The 21,831-nt window shown below is 34.5% G+C and overlaps 4 protein-coding genes across 4 annotated transcripts; 3 read left to right on the top strand and 1 right to left on the bottom strand.

Annotated features, from left to right (window-relative positions):
- Positions 1-3,273: 3,273 nt before the first annotated feature.
- On the top strand, positions 3,274-4,336 carry LOC118052106 (umecyanin). The gene is made up of 2 exons (XM_035062941.2): positions 3,274-3,575; positions 3,854-4,336. The coding sequence occupies exons 1-2, from the start codon at positions 3,392-3,394 to the stop codon at positions 4,147-4,149; spliced, it is 480 nt and encodes a 159-aa protein (XP_034918832.1). The 5' UTR covers positions 3,274-3,391; the 3' UTR covers positions 4,150-4,336.
- A 3,065-nt stretch (positions 4,337-7,401) lies between these two features.
- Positions 7,402-8,491, top strand: LOC118052105 (umecyanin). Its single transcript, XM_035062940.2, has 2 exons — positions 7,402-7,712; positions 8,008-8,491. Exons 1-2 carry the CDS (start codon positions 7,529-7,531, stop codon positions 8,301-8,303), a joined length of 480 nt encoding a protein of 159 aa, XP_034918831.1. The 5' UTR covers positions 7,402-7,528; the 3' UTR covers positions 8,304-8,491.
- A 4,622-nt stretch (positions 8,492-13,113) lies between these two features.
- On the top strand, positions 13,114-15,591 carry LOC118052103 (umecyanin). Its single transcript, XM_035062939.2, has 2 exons — positions 13,114-13,516; positions 15,099-15,591. Exons 1-2 carry the CDS (start codon positions 13,333-13,335, stop codon positions 15,395-15,397), a joined length of 483 nt encoding a protein of 160 aa, XP_034918830.1. The 5' UTR covers positions 13,114-13,332; the 3' UTR covers positions 15,398-15,591.
- Positions 15,592-18,694: 3,103 nt separating this feature from the next.
- LOC118052102 (uncharacterized) lies at positions 18,695-21,176 on the bottom strand. The gene is made up of 4 exons (XM_035062937.2): positions 20,563-21,176; positions 20,360-20,474; positions 20,141-20,255; positions 18,695-19,835 (listed from the first exon to the last, which is right to left on the bottom strand). Exons 1-4 carry the CDS (start codon positions 20,661-20,663, stop codon positions 18,883-18,885), a joined length of 1,284 nt encoding a protein of 427 aa, XP_034918828.1. The 5' UTR covers positions 20,664-21,176; the 3' UTR covers positions 18,695-18,882.
- Positions 21,177-21,831: the final 655 nt, after the last annotated feature.

The following is a 21,831-nucleotide window of genomic DNA, read 5'->3' as shown; positions in this document are numbered from 1 at the left end:
CTGGTAAGCATGGTTGTTGGCCATATTTATCTCAAGAATTGACATGGAAAAAAGCCTAGTTTATTCCGTTATAGAGTTCATTTATGGAATCATTTATTTTTATTAAAATATATTGTTACATCTCCTTTTTACTTTGATCTAATTAGAGTTTAATTAAGTTGGATTTTATATTAATTGAGTTAAATGAGTTTCACAAGAATATATAATACTCTTAAATGAGATTTTGGACTTCAAGACCTAGTTTTTCTTCTATGAAGTTATTTATTAATGACAAGAATAGCATATAGAACCATATCAATCTAAAAATTTAAGCTATTAGATAAGATTTCAAGATATGATTTTATATTATTTTTAATATTTTCTTAAATAAAAAAATTTTGAGCTTGAAACTTGTATAATTTATTTTACCTTGTGTTTAATTTTTATCAAATAAATAAAAATAATAGGATTCAAACTCGTCACCGTTTGATCATTAAGATTTTAATACTATATTATAAAATCATATTAATATAAAAACTTAAACTAATAAAGTATTAAAATATAATGGATCAACTTCTTCCACTTGTCCGTATACGGAAATTTTACCAACTTCCAGAAAAAGAATGATAGTAAGTGTCCATTTCCGAAGAAAAAACAAGTAAATAAAACGTATCGAAGACTCCAAGACGCTAAGAAACAAATCATCTACATATATAAAAAGCTCTTGCTTTGCCCTAGGGAAAAAGCTATCAAATGAATTAAATAAAATAAGATTGACAAGCATGTTTATACACTAATCATATTGTTAGGAGACTTGATTTAGAATTGATCAGTTTTTGAAAAAAAATTAAAATATTGTTTTAACTTATCTGAGAAAAATCCCGAAACAAGAGCTACCGAGTTTTTCAAACTAGTTCCTAAAACTATGCAGAATCATCTTGACCTATGTCTTTGTCTGTGTATGAACTAATTATAATAAGTTTCAGCAATTAATTAATTAACCTGTGAAATATAAGTATTTGTCTTCGTATGGCATAGTAATAAAACCCGGCCAGCCTGTCAGATTGACCCAAGATCCAGTTGACCCGGATTTTAGCCAGGTTTTACATGGATAAAAATTGGAGTTGCATTTGACTAGATAGATAAACCCGAAAGACCCGGTATAACCTGGGTCTCTTTGACCCAGATAAGCCCGAATGACCCGGCATAACTGGGTGATTCGGGCTTATCTGGGTCAAAGAGACCCAGGTTATACTTGATGTTTGCTTGTCTAAATGGGAATTAAGAGGCACGAAGACACCAACAGCGGATGGTGAAGCCGAGGAAGAAGAGGCGGTGGTGTCTAAGAGATCTGAAGGAAAGAAACTGAAACGGACAGGGAGAAAGATGAGGAGGAGGAAGACCAATATTTGGATCCATATCCTTCTACTGTAAGCTTGTCGCCAAGATCAAACATGGGTAGAAGAAGAGAAGGTAGATGTGGAAGTGGTTGTTTGACAGGGAGAGAAGCGGGGGTAGGACGAGATGAGAGGACAGGTAGGGCCTAGGCTAGGGGAGGTCCAGGCGGGGAAGGCTCCAAAGGGGAAAGAGATGGGAAGCTTTAAGAACAAAAAATTAAAAATTGATTATTGTATTTATCGATTTGTTGGGCTCACTTAAAGTGAATAAAAAATATCATGTGATTTCAACATTTTATTGTCGTTCCAATAGATATAAAACCCGGTCGGCCCACTAGATTGATACGAGATCGAGTAGCCTAAGATCTTGACCAAATTTTAAATGTTTTAAACTCAAGTTTGTAATTATTCTGATCAAAATGACTTTTGGATCAATTCAAAACCTGAATGAGTCGTGATCTCTTTTTATATATTTTATTAATAAACTTAAAAAAAAAAAATTAATTTGTAAATACTTCATATCAAATATTTTTTTTTATATCACTATTTCCTATAAAATAGTTTTTAATTTTTCCATATACAATAAATATATATAGCATTTATTCACATGACATGTTTGATAGCTATATATATAGATTATATGCATATAAAAATTTCTTAATTTTTATATATGAGTTATTAAGAATTTGAATATTTTTTTAATTGAACCGGGTTAATTCATGTGACCTAAAACCAGGTTTGGCAGGGTAGGACAAGTTTAATAATTATAATCTGTCCCAACCCAAAGCATTTCCTTGCTGACAAATTAGTAAGAAAAGTTTTATTGACCCGGGTGACTGTAGCCGGTCTCTTAACTGGGTTAAATTTTAGTCTGGATTTAATAACTATATCTTATAATTTAATTTATTGTCCAAATCTGCATTTAATATGGTAAAGGGACTTAAATACCTGGATTCACAAGAATTTGTGACGATAGTTTGTCGAGAGCAGACTGGAAATGCAGGCAATAATTTCAAACTCTGAGCTCTGTGGTCTATATATGTTAGAAACAAAAATGATTAATTAGACTAGATTTATACTCTAATCTTATTCTAATTTAAACATCAGTATCATAGAGGTTCTGCATCACTAATTTCTTTTTCCAGAATCATGACTATAGCATACTAAAACTGTAAACTTTAATTTACTCTTTAATTATCTCTTGATCACCCTAATTTTTCCTCTCTTATTATAAATTAAGAAATCTATAAACATATCTATATGTGTTATTGCTCATGTATTCTTGCAAATAAAATTTGAATTAACCATATCTGTTTGTTAAACAATAAAGTATATGTTATGGGAACAAGAATATATCTTTAATTTTTTAAAAAAAGAATATGTCTAGATTATTTTTCTCACAACGAGATTAAATTCACTTTTTATTATCTAATATAAAAATATTCAAATTAAGGAAATTATTAAAATCTCTAATGGTTAAAAAGAGAGCATATTTCCATGATCTTTAAAGCTACTCATCAGATTGATAAATCATTTATAAATTAACCCAACAACAATCTCCACTTTCCCCGGCTTGGATTCGTCCCTCGGCACCTCATTTATCATTTTCTTAGATGATTCCCGGGGCATGATCCATGCTTTGAGATCATGGAAAATGTAAAGACGAAGCATTCTGTACGAAGTGTTTGTTTCTATGTATTTTAACAATATTTGCCTAATTCGCATGCCGTCAAAAACCGGGGAGGCAGGATAAGTTAAGGACTGAATCCTGGTTTCATCTTTCATGATGACGTTCTAGAATTTCAGTCAAACACTCTATCAGTTCATGCTTCTATATCCTCTCTCCCTCTCTATAAATAGGTGCATTCCTATCCTGGGAGGATCATCATCGATCTGTCTTTGCTGAAGACATTTTTGAAAGAATATATATATATATTTCCTCTCGTTATTTCCGAAATCAAAGAATCCTTAAAAGAGATTGTGCTCCTAAAACGTTGATTGTCAGAGGCAAGAAAATGGCTAGCCGTTTGTGTTTCAACATTGGGTTCTTGATTGTTGCATCGGTGGGTTTGCTTCACGGTGCATATGCAGCTAATACTTACACAGTTGGAGGTGATTTGGGATGGATTGTTCCTCCGAACAGCACTTACTATGAGGAATGGGCCAGCCAGAGGACATTTCAGATAGGAGACACCTTCGGTAAGTATTTCTTGATCTCCTTATGAGCTTGTTAATTAATTACGGCTCTCTTTATTGCATGCATGATATGATACTGATGTTGGTCCATATCTCTGGTATGCCTAATCCTATATATCAAGAGGTGTCGTGCCACTTTGGATCTTAAGCCTAAGTTAACATGTAGGTATAGGTTTGGTGGGTTTTGTCATGAGGAACAAGCATGCATGGTATTTCCTCAAATTATTCCTACTCCATGCCAATCAATCAATGAGACGTGTTTTCCTTTTCATTTCTTTCAGTATTCAACTGGACAACCGGAACACATACCACAACTGAAGTGAGTACCAAGGAGGAGTACGATAATTGCACAAAGATGGGAATGATATTGGCTTTTGCAGGAGTTCAAGTCACTTTCAAAGAAAATGGTACGCACTACTTCCTCTGCTCTGAAGGAACACACTGTGAACAAGGCCAGAAGATGATAATCAAGATTGGAGATGGCATACCGCCAAGTTTTGCAGCTCCGTCTCTTAACGCGGCCGCCGCCTTATCTGCTCTTTTCTTCTCCACCTTAGCCATCTTCTTCTTAAACTAAATCTAAAGACACCCCCCGTCATGCAAGTTACCTTTTCTTATCCAGTAGCTCTAGAATTGGGTGAGCCCTTTGGCAATGAAAAGATGTGGGGATATAGAATAATCGATGTGATTCATTAATTTAATTTGTTTATGACAGTGTACCGATTAAATATGTTCGTTGGAATAAAGTTGTCTTTGCAATGGAAGATTCATACACCGATAAGGTCAGGTAGGAGACAGCCTTGGTTGGACCATCCTCCCGCCAGTCCTGTCACATTTTATGACCAGAAGTTATGGCATAGCCTCCTTCACATCATATGGATCGCAATAAGTGGTAGCCTTGTAAGGGCTGTCCAAATCCCATGTTTTCACAAAATATGTTCTTGTAAAAAAAAGAAAAAAGTTAAAGCCTTGTAAGGGCTGTCCAAATCCCATGTTTTCAAAAGTATTTTCTACACAAATTCTTGATTGATATTTGAACATATTGTGACAGATTTGCCTAGATCTTCCTTTATGGTTTTCTTGCTGCCTGATTTCCTAATAGTTAGAGCAATACAAAATGTTTAAGCTGTTGCGTGTGTGTGCAAGTCTTACTGCAACACATCAAAAGAATTGACAGAAGGGTCATTCTTGAACATCTCACATCAGACATCTGTTTCTTTAGCTGGATTGTCAAATGTTATGCATGCTTTTGATGCCTACGTGGAGAGAACACTCTTCCTAAAGTCTAAAGGAAAGCCCGGACTAGCACGAATATCTCCCACGCTAGATTCATCTTTGTTAATTTAGAAATTATTCATTCAACTATGTTAATTTGAGAAATATTTTCCCCACTGTTCTAAAATTGGAAAGGTGAGTTTCCGAGTTTTTTCCCATATGGTTTAATGGTTTAAACATCAAATTTCTGGTTCAACCACTGGGTCAATTACTAAAGGGACCCGAAGATCTCAATTTTGAAGCATATACACTACAACGAGGAAAACAATGCCTACAAACCTGGCCCTTCTATTCGACCACTTAACTGGTTGGACTGCCAGCAAAAATGTCCATCCTCCACATTGTCACTGAAGGGTGCCTTGCGCTTTCTGATGTTTGCCTCCGAATTCTGAACATCACCCTCTGAGGCCCACTTATCCGGACATTTTGGACATGGCAGAGGGACCATAGCATTTTATTGCTTGTACTGGGAAAAAAAACTAAAATATTAGAATTCCATATTTCTATGTTGAGAAAAAAAAAAAAACAACAGCGTAGGCATGAAACCCATACTTATTAACTGAAGTTCCAGCGCAGAACAAGAGCCTCCCCACTTGCAATTTGATTTTTCGCTCAGATGCAATTCAAATTTCATGTGCTCCAAAATATTATTATTAAACATAACCTCATGGATTCACCCGTTAATTTGAAGTCTGACCACGTAAGTTGAGATGTATTTTGAATTGTTATTGATATTGACCTGACCATGCTTATGTGACAAGTTAAGTTGTTTTTTAAATTATTATTTATATTGATATGAACAAACCCATGTGTTTTAATAGGTTAACTTATGATTTGGTTAACCCTTTTAAATATTATCCAAACTTAGTTTAAATTTGACAATGTCAAAACTAAAGAATTTTTTTTATATATAAAAAAAGTTGAAACAATGTCATTCTAAAATAAAATGATATATTTGGATTAACCTATCAATCTAGCAGTTAGAGCTCGCAACCTGGTTGATCCAATTAAACCTGATCAAGTTGCGGTAGAAATGAAAATAATGAACGTATTTTATATATAAAGTCAGGTAGAAATCTCAATCTGAAATTGTGTCCATAAGAAATTAAGAAATTATAAGGGATAATGAGTGATTGATTAGGTAATCCCAATTCAGTATGTTAAATGAATTGAACAAGACAAGAACATATTCTATGATAATGAAGGTCAAAGATCATGGAAAGATTAAAGATCATTACATTACAAGAGTATAGATCATTACATTACACTTTATACTAAAAGGCATAAGTCTTTCATTATATAAATTCACAATGAAAGGCTAATTTTACCCCTTGGTGGGTAAAGTAGCATGCCTCAAGTTTAGGGGTATCGTGGTATTTTTCATGAAATACATTGGTCATTACTTGAAAGGAAGGGGTTGGACAATATATTTATATTTTCTTTGCACAATGTGATTACTTAATTGCTCTTAAAAAACAAAAAACAAAAATCAGTTGGGTTGAGTGGGTTTTTAGTCTTTGACTTTATTTTTAGACAAGTAAGTTACTTCATTACCCTTGAAAATTAAAAACAATTGTCTTTGGCCTAGGAGGCTTTTTTTTCCTTTTTTAAGCTTTTTTGTTTCATATTTCATTCTCTAACATTCCTTTCTAATTTTCTTTCTATAGAATTTATCTTTCCTTTTAAAATAACAAGGGCAGCTTTGGGTTTTTATTTTATCTTTGTTAAATATTTTTTTAAAAAAATTTTATTTTTTAATTAAATTAAATTTATTGATTTTATCCTATCATTTAATTTGAGGCAATACCTAAAGGAATTTATTTTTTAATTAATTTTTTAAAAAAATTATATTCTTTGTTTTTTTACTATTTCTTTTAATAAAATTATTATGATATCATATCTCGAATTATGAATTCAATAGATTTACTAAGTTTGACTCGTTTTTTTTTTTAATCTTTTTTAATCCTGAATCGAATGATCAAAATTTTTTATTTAAAAAATAAATAAATTTGCATTATCTTAATCTTTTCTACAATTAAAAAATGTAATAGGTCTACAACAAATCACGTGCCACGTATCTAGTAAAATTATCAAAACGATTGAGGTGGTGAAACAGACAAACTCCAGAAAGGGAGATGGGCTCAACGTGGGAGGGCGTTCTATATCATCACTTGCGAGGCTAGCCGAAAACAAGACACGCGAGGGAGACTCTAATAGCCAGCTATGGATTTTATTGATCTATCTGATCCACACCAACAAAGCAGTCAAAGAAGAATGGCAAATCAATCAGGAGACGTAAAATGAAAAGACGAAGCATTCTTTACGAAGTGTTTGTTTCTGTATATTTTAACAATATTTGGCTAATTCGCATGCCGTCAAAAACAGGGGAGGCAGGATAAATTCAGGACTGAATCCTGGTTTCATCTTTCATGACGAGGTTCTAGAATTTCAGTCAAACACTCAATCAGTCACCTTTTGCAAACTTTTCATCGTGCATATAACTTATCCTCGCTCCCTCTCTATAAATAGGTGCATTCCTAACCTGGGAGGATCATCATCGATCTGTCTTTGCTGAAGACATTTTTGAAAGAATATATATATATTCCCTCTCGTTATTTCCGAAATCAAAGAATCCTTAAAGAGATTGTGCTCCTAAAACGTCGATTGTCAGAGGCAAGAAAATGGCTAGCCGGTTGTGTTTCAATATTGGGTTCTTGATTGTTGCATCGGTGGGTTTGCTTCACGGTGCCTATGCAGCTAATACTTACACAGTTGGAGGTGATTTGGGATGGATTGTTCCTCCGAACAACACTTACTATGAGGAATGGGCCAGCCAGAGGACATTTCAGATAGGAGACTCCTTCGGTAAGTATTTCTTGATCTCCTTATGAGCTTGTTAATTAATTACGGCTCTCTTTATTGCATGCATGCATGATATGATACTGATGTTGGTCCATGTCTCTGGTATGCCTAAATCCTATATGTCAAGAGGTTTGGTTGACACCTTTTACGCATATTTTTCAAGTCGAGTCCCATACGCACAACTCGTTGTCCAGATTAAGGACTCAAAAACAAGCATGCATGCATGGTATTTCCTCAAATTATTCCTACTCCATGCCAATCAATCAATGAGACGTGTTTTCCTTTTCATTTCTTTCAGTATTCAACTGGACAACCGGAACACATACCGCAACTGAAGTGAGTACCAAGGAGGAGTACGATAATTGCACAAAGATGGGAATTATATTGATAGATGCAGGGGTTCAAGTCACTTTCAATGCAAATGGTACGCACTACTTCCTCTGCTCTGAAGGGACACACTGTGAGCAAGGCCAGAAGATGATAATCAAGATTGGAGATGGCATACCGCCAAGTTTTGCAGCTCCGTCTCTTACAGCGGCCGCCGCCTTATCTGCTCTTTTCTTCTCCACCTTAGCCATCTTCTTCTTAAACTAAATCTAAAGACACCCCCCGTCATGCAAGTTACCTTTTCTTATCCAGTACGTAGCTCTAGAATTGGGTGAGCCCTTTGGCAATAAAAAGATGTGGGGATATAGAATAATCGATGTGGGGATATTTAAATTGTTTATGACAGTGTACCGATTACATTTGTTCGTTGGAATAAAGTTGTCTTTGCAATGGAAGATTCATACACCGATAAGGTCAGTAGGAGACAGCCTTGGTGGGACCATCCTCCTGCCAGTCCTGTCACATTTTATGACCAGAAGTTATGGATAGCCTCCTTGACATCATATGGATCGCAGTAAGTGGTAGCCTTGTAAGGGCTGTCCAAATCCCATGTTTTCACAAAATAGGTTCATGTAAAAAAAATAAAAAAGTTACCAGGTAGGCTTGTAAGGGCTGTCCAAATCCCATGTTTTTCACAAGTATTTTCTACACAAATTCTTGATTGATATCTGAACATATTATGACTGATTTACCTAGATCCTCCTTTATGGTTTTCTTGCTGCCTGATTTCCTAATAGTTTAGAGCAATACAAAATGTTTAAGCTGTTGCGTGTGTGTGCAAGTCTTACTGCAACAGATCAGACAAATTGACAGAAGGGTCATTCTTGAACATTTCACATCAGACATCTGTTTCTTTAGCTGGATTGTCAAATGTTATGCATGCTTTTGATGCCTACGTGGAGAGAGCAATCTTCCTAAAGTCTAAAGGAAAGCCCGGACTAGCACGAATATCTCCCACGCTAGATTCATCTTTGTTAATTTAGAAATTATTCATTCAACTATGTTAATTTGAGAAATATTTTCCCCACTGTTCTAAAATTGGAAATGTGAGTTTCCGAGTTTTTTCCCATACTAGAACTTGAGACTTCTACGCATAGCTTTCAGAACTGACGGAGAGAACTGATGAAGGTTCCAGTTTAATGGTTTAAACATCAAATTTCTGGTTCAACCACTGGGTCAATTACTAAAGGGACCCGAAGATCTCAATTACCTGTAAGAATAGTCATGCATAAGCAGCTATACGAATTATAAGAACTGTTAATATCCATCACGTTCACGTCTTGGACAGATGGTGCACCACTCCCCTATGCGTTGTCCTTGAAGTATAATTATTAAAAAAAACCAGAAATGCATTTCTAGTTTTTTTTAATTGTAATCGTTACTTTAACAATTTCAAATAATTATTTCATTCAAAAAAAATAAAATTATACAGTCTCTAGATTTGATTTACATTATTTTTTTAACAGATAATTATTAAATACTTAATTTTATCAAATAAAATGATAGTAGTTATACAACAAAAAAAATTGAACATACAGCTTCATTTGTAGCGTTAGATCAGGCTGTCAATTGGGTCTGAAGGTTACCATATACTGCAGTTGGAAATGGAAACTCAGCTCTTCTCCTTCATCTATGCCAAAAAGAACATGGCTGCCTTGTCTTCAGTTATTTCCACCACCATCGTTGTTGCTCTGTTCTTTCTTGTTGTAATAAATGTTAGAGAGAAATCATCATATTAACAAGAAATTAAGATGTGATTGTGTTAGAAAAATTATTCATATTGAACATGCCTTTGTAGCGTGAAGATTTGTTGTCTTTAAAGTAAAACATTTCCAAAACTAATCCGAAAATATCAAGGATCGATCTGATATAACAGTACAGGAGATTCCACTTAAAAAAATTATATAATCAAAGAGTCTTATTTATGCTTTTCATTTGACCCTTTGACTGAAATATCATTTATTTTTAAGAAGATAATTTAATAAACCCATGAAAAATCATGAATTAGATCTCAAAAATCGTGGAAAAATATCACTTTTGGACACAGATCCGACTGAGAAACATGAAGAATTTACCAAATGTGAAACACATCCACAATACCAAACCAGGCGTTCGTTTTTTGAAATGAAAGTTACTTCCATTTCTTTACACAATGGTCCCTCGAATTTTAAGCTCTTTTCACTTTAACCTTCAACTCTTTTAATATTTTAATATAATTCTTAAATTCAACTTTTAATCATATGAATTCAGCACTAACATTAATATTGGTGCTTGGTGTCTAGCTGAATTACCCATCTCAATTAGCCTCTATCCTCTATATATGTTACTGAGTTTGATTGTTGCTTATTAGCTGGCTAGTCTCAAAGCAATTTTCATTGTATGAGGTGATATATATTGCAAGGTAGTGTAGTCATGATTCATTTTGTGACGTTATATTAATATATATTAACAAGAATATTTTTACATGGGTTGAAAAATATTTTTTTATTCTCTTTATATTTTTTGATGTTTATCTCTATCAGAAATAAGTATGAATAGTTACTCCATAAATATTATAAAATTCTTGCATGTTAAGCTAAGTTAGTAAAAATTAAGTGTTTTGGCTCATAATATACAAAAATAGTATATTGTTGTAGGTCCTGATGAAAATTGGTTTGCTATATATTTGTTTAAATGAAAAAAAATAATCAAAAGGACCCAATTTGTTTCTTTAAAGAATAAATTAAAACAAAAACAAAAGGATACAGTTATCGAAGGCATGAACCCAGCATTAGAGCCAAGCTATAATAATAATAATAATAATAAAAAGAGTAGCCTTATGAACTGAAAATATTGCCTACAAACAAAGAATCCGATCACTTACAACTTGCAGTTAGGTTCTTATTTTATGAACACTTAATTAATCCGATCACTTTTTTGTGTATCTCCACCGTAAAACACTAATGATTTCTCTATTTTTATGTGTTTTATATAAAATTAGGCTTTTCTTCGTCAGAATTCCGGAAGCCAAAGTTGACGAGGTCTTGGTTATTTGAAAGGGATTAACATTAAGGCTGCAACGATATTTAAAAAAAAATAAAAAATTATTTTATATTATTATTTTATATATTTTTTTATCGTTTTGATATATTAATAAAAACAATAATTTTAAAAAATATATATTATTTTAATATATTTCTAAATTAAAAAATACTTTAAAATACACTTCTACATTAATTCTCACTCCCCGACATGGACTTAATTACTCTTTCAAAATAGTTTTTAGCTCAATCACATAGGCATGAAACCCATACTTGTTAACTGAAATTCCAGCACAGAACAAGAGCCTGCTCACTTGCAATTTGGTTTTTTACTGAAATGCAATTCAAATTTCATGTGCTCCAAAACATTATTATTAAACATAACCTAGATTTACATGTTAATTTGAAGTCTGACCTGAGTTGAGATGTATTTTGAATTGTTGTTGACATTCACCTGACCAAATTTATGTGACAAGTTACACCATGATTTTTAATATTGATCTGATCAAATATATGTAACTTGATAGGTTAACTCATGACTTGGTTGACACAACTAAACATTATCCAAATTTAGTTTAAATTTAACCAAGTTAAAATTAATAAATTTTTTATAAAAAATACTAAAACAATGTCTTTTTGAAATAAAATGATATATCTAAATTAACTCGTTAACCTAGCAATTAGAGCTAACAACCTGGTTGATCCAACTAAACTATTGGGGCATAAATAAAAATAATTAGTGTACTTTGTATCCAAAGTCAGGGTAGAAATCTCAATCTGAAATTGTGTTGATAGGAAATCAAGAGACAATCAGGGATAATAAGTGATTAGGAGATCTCAATTCAGTATGTTAGATGAAATAAACAAGACAGGAGTAGATTATATGATAATAAAGGTCAAAGATCATGGAGCTATCATTGGAATGGATTCTAAACATAAGAACAAAGATCATTACATTATATTATGCAAATCCATTATGAACTGATTTTATCCTTTGGTGGGTAAAGTAGTATGTCTCAAGTCTGGGGATATGATGGTATTTTTCATGGAACACATTGTTCTACTTGAAAGGAAGGGGTTAGGCTATATTTTTGTGTTTTCTTTACACGTGTGAGTTCTTAATTGCCTTTAAATGACAAAAAAAATCACTTGGATTAAGAAGCTTTTTAGTCTTTGACTTGATTTTTAAACAAGTTACTTCATTACCCATGAAAATTAAAAACAATTGTCTTTGATATAGGGGTTTTTTTATCATTTACATGTGATCATTTGATAGTTATTGGGTGTCTTTAGAGCAATAAGATAATTTGATAAATAAAAAAAACTTAATAACTCGTGCGGCGCTGTTTAGTGGCTAAAACTGTGATTCCAAGACGAGTTTCAAAGTGTCTTAGCGTCCCCTTAACAAATCATCGACGCGTGTAGTCCTATAGCAACTTGTGGCGTGTATGTTCTTTTGGTATTTTTCCTCTCTTCTACTTAATTTTTGTGCTGGAATAAAAAATTAATCAAATCAGCCTCTAAAGTAACAAATATCTCTCCTACTCGATTTTGCATTATCTTGATCTTTCCTGCGATGAAAAAAAAAAAGGTCTATAACAAATATCTAGTGACAATATCAAAACGATTGAAGTGGTGAAACCGACAAACTCCAAAAAGGGAATGGGCTCAACGGGGGACAGTGTTCTTTATCATCACTTGGGAGGAGCACGCGAGGGACTCTACTAACCAGCTAGGGATTTTATTGATCTATCTGATCCACACGCCATTGCAGAGATAAACACCCACAAAGCAGTCAAAGAAGAATGGCAAATCAACGAGACGTAATTTTGCCATGTAAAAAGTAAAGACGAAGCATTCTTTACCAAGTGTTTGTTTCTGTATATTTTAACAATATTTGCCTAATTCGCGTGCTGTTAAAAACTGATAAATTAAGGACTGCATCCTATAGCTTCATCTTTCATGATGAGGTTCTAGAATTTCAGTCAAACACTCAATCAGTCACCTTTTGCAAACTTTTCATCGTGCATATTACTTATCCTCGCTCCCTCTCTATATATAGGTGCATTCCTATCCTGGGAGGATCATCATCGATCTGTCTTTGCTGAAGACATTTTTTAAAGACTATATATATTCTCCCCCTCGTTATTTCCGAAATCAAAGAATACTTAAAGAGATTGTGTGCTCCCCTAAAACATTGATTCAGAGGCAAGAAAATGGCTAGCCGATTGTGTTTCAATATTGGGTTCTTGATTGTTGCATCGGTGGGTTTGCTTCACGGTGCATATGCAGCTAATACTTATACAGTTGGAGGTGATTTGGGATGGATTATTCCTCCGAACAGCTCTTACTATGAGGAATGGACCAGCCAGAGCACATTTCAGATAGGAGACTCCTTCGGTAAGCATTTCTTGATCTCTTTATGAGCTTGTTAATTAATTACGGCTCTATTTATTGCATGCATGCATGATATGATACTGATGTTGGCAGGGGCGGAGCTAAAATTATTTGTTAGGGGGGCCATAATTAATATAATAAAATATAATATTTATTTTATTTTATTGTACATGAGTTGTAAAAAACCCTGAATAATTTAGTTTTATTTAAATAATTTACTATAAACATATAATTATCTTTGTATTAGGTAAAATGTTTGAAGAAATACCAAATTGAGTCAAAGCAACGAAGTTAATTTCATCTTCATAATATATTCATCACTTTAATGTTAGTCTTTATATCTATCAAATATAAACATACAAAGTATATAAGAAACATTAGCTAAAACGAAGCATTATTTATGTTTGATAAACTTTGAAATAAATCAAAAAATAATAAAGAACTATTCTCACCAATCAACGCGGGTTCTTTGTAAACTGAGGCGCAATGGGATTGCTCAATCATAACTTTAACATTACACATTGGAGTTGGTTCACTAGGCTGCGAGTTATCAATATTTTTTTTGAAAAAAAAATCAAATTCTTTTTATTTTGTTCATGGTTCAACCTAAAATCAAAACATATATTGTGAGAAAAAATTGATAATTTTGATGATTCTACTAAAAATAAAACATAAAAAAATCAAAGTATAATCAAAACAAACCAATGAAATATATCTAATTAATTAAAAAAAAAACACTATAACAAGAATTCAAAAAACAATTGGTAAAATTAGCAGATCTAAGAAAAAATAAAGCAAAGATGGTAGAATTATATAAAAAAAACCTCATCAAATTATTAACAAACATCTCAAAATAAAATAAAAATGGATTTTAAATTTAAGTTACCTTATTTTGTTTAATGAAAATAAATTAATTGATGGTTCTATTTCAATTTTTTCGTTGAAAAATTTTACTTATGATTTATATTTATATTTTTGGTTTTGACCGGCCGCAAAATTTATTATGCAAAGTAATGAATTTATATTTACAGGATTATATTAGGGTACAAAAATTAATTTTTAAAAAAATCAAATTAAAAAATCACACTTAATTACAGTAAAAAAACTTTTGTAGAATAAAAAACCTCATCCACACTTAATTACCTAATAATATATATATATATATATATATATATATATATATATATTTTCTATACGTCTCTTTCCCTTCTCTCTATCACTCTTGCCTGCAACAACTGTTAACACGAGACTTGGAATAGAAATTCAAGTCAAGTGGTGTCTATTATCCCATTTTTCCAGGGGCGGTATATATATATTATACAGGGGCGGAATATTTTAGGGGGGGCCCGGGCCCCTGCTTGCCCCCCCTCCTTCCGCCCCTGGATGTTGGTCCATATCTCTGGTATGCCTAATCCTATATATCAAGAGGTATCGTGCCACTCTTTATCTTAAACCTAAGTTAACATGTAGGTATAGGTTTGGTGGGTTTTGTCACGAGGAACAAGCATGCATGGTATTTCCCCAAATTATTCTTACTCCATGCCAATCAATCAATGAGACGTGTTTTCGTTTTCATTTCTTCCAGTATTCAACTGGACAACCGGAACACATACCGCAACTGAAGTAAGTACCAAGGAGGAGTACGATAATTGCACAAAGATGGGAATAATATTGAAAGATGCAGGAGTTAAAGTCACTTTCAAAGATAATGCCACGCACTACTTCCTCTGCTCTGAAGGGACACACTGTGAGCAAGGCCAGAAGATGGTAATCAAAATTGGAGATGGCATACCGCCAAGTTTTGCAGCTCCATCTCTTACCGCCGTCGCCGCCGCCTTATCTGCTCTTTTCTTCTCCACCTTAGCCATCTTCTTCTTGAACTAAATCTAAAGACACCCACGTCATGCAAGTTACCTTTTCTTATCCAGTAGCTCTAGAATTGGGTGAGCCCTAGATAGCTTGTTGGTAATAATCGATGTGGGGATATTTAAATTGTTTATGACAGTGTACCGATTACATCTGTTCGTTGTAATAAAGCTGTCTTGCAATGGAAGATTCATAAACCGATAAGTTCATTAGGAGACAGCCTTGGTTGGACCATCCTCCTGCTGTCCTGTCACATTTTATGACCAGAAGTTATGACATAGCCTCCTTCACATCATATGGATCGAAATAAGTGGTAGTTGAATTATATAATTTAGTATGATTAATTCAGTTCATACAAAACAGGTTATGTAAAAAAAAGTTACCAGGTAGCCTTGCAAGGACTGTCCAAATCCCATGTTTTCACGAGTATTTTCTACACAAATTCTTGAATGATATCTGAACATATTATGACAGATTTACCTAGATCTTCCTTTATGGTTTTCTTGCTGCCTGATTTCCTAATAGTTTAGAGCAATACAAAATGTTTAAGCTGTTGCGTGTGTGTGCAAGTCAACTGCGACAGATCAAAAAAATTGACAGAAGGGTCATTCAATAATGACCCATCAGAAAATTGACAGAAGGGTCATTCTTGAACATCTCACATCAGACATCTGTTTCTTTAGCTGGATTGTCAAATGTTATGCATGCTTTTGATGCCTATGCGGAGAAAGCAGTCTTGCATAAATCTAAAAGAAAGCCCGGACTAGCTCGAATATCTCCCACGCTAGATTCATCTTTGTTAATTTAGAAATTATTTATTCAACTATGTTAATTTGAGAAATATTTTCCCCACTGTTCTAGAATGGGAAAAAACTCGAAAACCTCACCTTTCCAATTTTTTCCCCACCTCATGTTGTGCCTGGCCTGCAACCCCCAGAACCTGAGAGACTTCTACGCATAGTTTTCAGATCTGACGGAGAGAACTGATGAAGGTTCCAGTTTAATGGTTTAAACATCTAATTTCTGGTTCAACCACTGGGTCAATTACTAATGGGACCCGAAGATCTCAATTACCTGTAAGAATAGTCATGCATTAGCAGCTATACGAATAAGAAGTGTTAATATCCATCACGTTCACGTCATGGACAGATGGTGCACCACTCCCCTGTACATTTCCCTTGAAGTTGACACTCTGCTAGGTTAGCAGATTGAAAATTGTACATAGTGAAAGAAAAAGGCAAAAAAGAAAGATGAATCCCACATTTTTCTGCACTCAAAATATTCAAAAACAGAAAGATATGGGGCGAGGAATGGAAGGCGTTGAAAAGGAAATGACACATGTTAACTCAAATCAATCGATTATGGAGACATAAATGGAACTATGGAGTCTGAAAATGTTCACTTAGTTTGAACTATCTATTAGATGCTCCATTTCCCTAATAGTAACTTTAGTTTTCAATATAGGGGCTCATGCTTAAGACTCGGACATCCAATCAATTATGTAAAAGCCAATACCAAGATGTGCTGGTTAGGTTTTGATTCAAATAACACAATCATAGCTTAAAAAATATTTACACGTATGAGTGATCAAAGAAGAACATGAACATATTCTCCGATATCTATACTTGTATACAATTATGTGGTGGAAATTGAGCTTATATCCACTGCTATAGAATGATTGCCAAGAGCTTGCTACGAGGAATCCTACCATTCTTTCAAAAAAGATCTCAGCACCTACAATAGAAAAAGAAGAAACTCCCAACAAGTTCTTTTTCAGCTAATCAACATTAAATGTCCATACTGAGGTATTGGAGGCATGCAAGAGGAAAAAGAGAAATGAAGCAAATAGTAAATGACGGAATGGAGAAGTTGGGAGCGGAGCAGGCATTATTGAATTTCATTTTTGTCTTCTTTATATCACATTGCTACCATTTCAACATCTTGGGAAGTCTCCCAACCTGACCATAGTAGTTTCAAATTTAAAAAGATTTGTAGGAAGTTAGACAAAACTTGATATTTTCAGCGCTAACTAGGGAAAGCTGCATAATGCATGATGGTTAGAATCCTATCCTTTTCCATAAAAACAGTGAACTCTTGAGTTCCAGAACATACAAGACACCGGAAAAGGGATCCTCCTTTCTTTTGCTGATGGTAAAGAAACAGTTCGAGAAGGGAGTCAGTCACCGCTTTAACACCAGCAACTGGCCATTTCCATTAAAACAAAAAAATTCAAGTCTATTCTTTAACCTGAATGAATGGAGCATGGCATTATCGAAAGCTATATTAATCTTCTTCCATGAAACATTGATGACAGAGAAAAGTCCAAAATGATATCTTGATCACTCCACCAATTCAAAGTGTACCCCATTCCACCATTATACTCTCACTAATTGAAATTACTCAGAATAGGTACAGTGAACTCAAATGCTCAATCGAAGATCAAAGCAAACTTTCTATCCTTGCTACAGAAACCATATAAAAGTAACCTCTGAATCATTTCCAGAAATGCTGAAGAAACACACAAAATGCTGAAGTAACCTTCTGAATCATTTCCAGAAATCTGATGTACTTTAATACTCTTCCACATTCTCAGCATATTGTCTAACTAGTTACCTCTGCGTAATCCATTCTCATTGTCAAGCCTACTATCAGAATCCTCTCCAGAATATAACTTGCCTTTATAAACCTTCTTTGGATATACCCAAGGAAGAGGAGCATTATGCACATCAGATTCTCGCAATAAACCCAGGGTATATTGCCTTAGCTGAAACCTAATTATGTAAATTTGTACAAACCGAAATGGGGGACAAGAGTATCTTTCTTCGCAACAGTATATTGGCAAACTAGGCAACACTCTCCCCAATATAGAACAGACTTACCTCAACACAAAGCCTGAATTTTTTTCTTTTTCTTTTTCCCTTTTTTTCTCTTATTTCTTATTTCTTTTTCTTCTTTTTTTTTGGTCTTTTTCATAGATTAATGCATAGAGGCTTATGAACGCAAGTACAAACATTTGAAGTTTATTCTTGCACGTTAGAGAAGACATCCACGAAGAAGCCCCAAAATGTCATACCAGGACATTTCAACAGGCTGGTTTCAATGTCATTCCATGCTGTCCTTTGACGTCTTAAGTGTTGTCATATGTCCTACTCCCACAGTGGTAGGTTACTTTACTTTCTCTAAGCTGTGTCCTAAAACTGTTTCTTTTTTCTTTTTTGGTTGTAGGAAATCAAGATTATTCAATGTAAGGTGGAATGAATAAATGATTGTGGTGATGGCTTGATGTCTCAATTTTGAAAGCTATGTCACCAGCTATTAAAATTTAAATCAAACTCAGATTTCATTTACAATTCACCTTTTTACTAAGTCCCAAGTTGCAATCTCGTTGTAAATCTCTGTGATCTGAACTACATAGGAAAATGAGGTTGCAAAAAGGATCGACCAGCATAATGCTAACCATCTCAAATTTTGAAGCATATACACTACAACGAGGAAAACAATGCCTACAAACCTGGCCCTTCTATTCGACCAATTAACTGGTTGGACTGCCAGCAAAAATGTCCATCCTCCACATTGTCACTGAAGGGTGCCTTGCGCTTTCTGATGTTTGCCTCCGAATTCTGAACATCACCCTCTGAGGCCCACCTATCCGGACAGGACTCAGAGGGACCCCTATTGCTTGTACTGGGAAAAAAACAGAATTCCATGTTTTTATGTTGAGAAAAAACACTAAACTTGTCTCTTTCTTGAGAACTGCTAGAGCCAACGATTTCATTTTCTTGAGCTTGATTTCTCTCGTTGCTTCTACAAGGGTCTGAGCATGGACCCAACCTTAAGGATAAATCACATTGTGTGCCAGTTGGCTTCTCATGGATATTCCTGAAATCTGCTTTTGTGATTTTCACGGAACCAACTTCAGCACTGGAACATGAGAAAACTGTCTGCAAGACGCCCATATCCCTATGCGCAGCAACTGATGTACCAATAGGTTTACCCACAAGTATAGTGTTGGAGTTCGTCCTTGTCGGAACTTCGGAGACCATATCAGATGCTTCTATTTGATATTGATTTCCATAAAACAAGGGATAAACTGAACCAAAGTTCTGATGCATGTCGGCTTCCTTGGTTGTCAACTGATCACTGCCAGGAGGGATATTCTCATACAAGATAGGGTAACTGTGAGGAGGAGGAGCATTACTACTCTCAGCCAGACGATGACTAGACTCTGAAACAGGAAGATTTGGATTCACAATTGTGGTGGCTCTTGCAGCAAAGTTCAATGGATTGATCGAGTGAATTGGCATTAGCCGAGGGCCTTGCTCATCATGAGATCTATCTATAGCTCTAGGAGCTACAGATGCCGGTTCTTGCGTTCTTGGGCTGAGGTAGCTCCTGGGATTGTTGTGTCGTTGGCTTCTCGAAGCTCTCTCCACTTTGCATCCCAAATTAAGGGCAGCTAAACAATATTTCAACAAAGTATACATGATTTAGCACCTCAAGTACTATTGTTACAAACTATACCTAATTTCAATTTTTGAGTTACACAATTTAAGCTTAGATCAATGCATGCTTTAAAAACTTGGCATGCATAATTTACAATCTCAAATGCAATTGTTACAAGTAATTTAAAGTCTTGGACTCTGACATTGTCAACAAAAAAGAAGTCTGACTCTGAGATGCTATGCTGCCAAAATGAGAACCCAGAAACATAATTTCAAAGTTGGATCCAAGAAACATGAGATTTCATAAAGAAATAAGTACCTTCAATACAAGGAGGCAAAAGATCTCCAGTTTCAGTACTCTCATCTCTCCTTATAATGGTATTAACGGCATCGTTTACTCTGTCCCATAAAGTGTCTTGGCTCACATACTCAGCCTTGACAACAGAAACCATGTAATAATGAGTTTAAAATCAGAATACAACATAATAATGATCCAAGAATCTATAGACCAAAAAAAAAACAAAAAGTTTAATCATACCTCGGAGTTGGCTTTGGAGTACATGATTTCCTCGGCCCTGCAAACCACAAGAAGAAGCTTATCTTGCCACTCCCTGTTCCCTTTTGTTGCAGCACTGTGAGTGTCATAGGCCATCCTAATCAAAGCAAAAACTTTACAATCACAAAATGCATAAAAAGATTCAATCTTTATTCAAATAAACAAAAATAATCAAGACCCAGAACCTTAAAATTTGTCCAATCATGGAACCTCTGATGGGTTTGTGCCTATCACTATGCCATGCTCTTCTCACACACTCATAAGGCCTTGGTCCTGGCCTTGGCATCTTCCCCTTGCTAAATACACACACACACACACTCACTCACTCTAAAACACACACAAAACTAATACCACTGTAGTAAAAACAAACCAAGTGAAAGAAAAGAGAGAGAGAGAATGACTTGGTGAGATATTTGAGGGTTTTAAATAGAGGGAGGGGAGGGGACACTACATGGGTCAAGGTCACTTCAATTCTTTCAAATCCATTCTTCCAGTTTGCAATGGGGGGCTCTCTTTTTTGTTGGCTGGGGAGTAGCACAAAAGACTAGAGAGAGAGAGAGAGAGAGAGAGAGAGAGAGAGAGGAAGAAAAGAAAAAGGGAAAAGAGTTGCTTTCCTATGGTTTCCCTGTCCTAGCCCCAGTAATTTTAGAGAGGTTACCAGTTTTTCCTCCTCTTTTTTTTAGTTTTTAAGGTAATGTCTTCTTTTTTACAGTGAAAGGTTTTTGGGATTTTGGGTTTCATGCTCATTTCTTGGGGAGAAGAAAAGGGGAGGAGTGGCTTTGATGTGGGTGGGTGTCCAAAAAAAAAAAAAAGATGGCATCGTCCACTCCACTAAAATTTATCTTCCTAGCCTGGGTTCCATGTATTCCTTTGGATTTGCCTAAAGCATGGGCACAAACAAAAATGACATCTTATCCTACACCATCCCCTAGAAATCAAATCCCATGTGATCATGACTGTAAACTGTTGTCATGCTGTAAGAATTTACTTCTTTTCTTTTGATTATGGCTCCTTTTCCAGAATTTTAAGTTGACCTTCTTAGCTCCTTTCCAGAAAAATAATACCCATCTACATTTTGTAAATAGAGGCATCCTCCCCCTACTCTGTTTCTCACATAATTTAGGTTGGAGTTGTGCCCATGGTTCCTAGGTTTTGTTTGTGGTTAGAACTGTTTTTTTTTTAGATTGATTAAAGTTTTAAAAATTATTTGATTTTTATCACACAAGTATGTTTTTCATGGTAAGAACAGGGGTTTAGAAAATACTATAATTCATAGCTTTTTAAAATTTTATTTTTTCAATAAGTTTTTTATATATAAAAAAAAAGGACCGAAATCCTTGCACACCATTGAATAGGGTTAATCACAAGGATTATCATGGAATGCAACTTGGTGTTACAGTAACTGTTGACTATTTTGGGTGGAAAATAAAAAAGGCAGTAGCTGATACGGATGG

This window comes from Populus alba, chromosome 18, assembly GCF_005239225.2.
Source record: "Populus alba chromosome 18, ASM523922v2, whole genome shotgun sequence".
In the NCBI taxonomy this organism is placed as follows: domain Eukaryota; kingdom Viridiplantae; phylum Streptophyta; class Magnoliopsida; order Malpighiales; family Salicaceae; genus Populus; species Populus alba.
This window is presented reverse-complemented; position numbering and strand designations above follow the sequence as displayed.

Bases quoted from the DNA above. Each gene is read 5' to 3' on its own strand.
- LOC118052106 (XM_035062941.2), top strand. From the start codon at position 3,392: ATGGCTAGCCGTTTGTGTTTCAACATTGGGTTCTTGATTGTTGCATCG. The intron at 3,576-3,853 runs GTAAGTATTTCT...CATTTCTTTCAG, and splicing joins TCAGATAGGAGACACCTTCG to TATTCAACTGGACAACCGGA.
- LOC118052103 (XM_035062939.2), top strand. From the start codon at position 13,333: ATGGCTAGCCGATTGTGTTTCAATATTGGGTTCTTGATTGTTGCATCG. The intron at 13,517-15,098 runs GTAAGCATTTCT...CATTTCTTCCAG, and splicing joins TCAGATAGGAGACTCCTTCG to TATTCAACTGGACAACCGGA.
- LOC118052102 (XM_035062937.2), bottom strand. From the start codon at position 20,663: ATGCCAAGGCCAGGACCAAGGCCTTATGAGTGTGTGAGAAGAGCATGG. The intron at 20,475-20,562 runs GTTCTGGGTCTT...TGCTTTGATTAG, and splicing joins ATGATTGGACAAATTTTAAG to GATGGCCTATGACACTCACA. The intron at 19,836-20,140 runs GTACTTATTTCT...AATATTGTTTAG, and splicing joins TTTGCCTCCTTGTATTGAAG to CTGCCCTTAATTTGGGATGC.
- LOC118052105 (XM_035062940.2), top strand. From the start codon at position 7,529: ATGGCTAGCCGGTTGTGTTTCAATATTGGGTTCTTGATTGTTGCATCG. The intron at 7,713-8,007 runs GTAAGTATTTCT...CATTTCTTTCAG, and splicing joins TCAGATAGGAGACTCCTTCG to TATTCAACTGGACAACCGGA.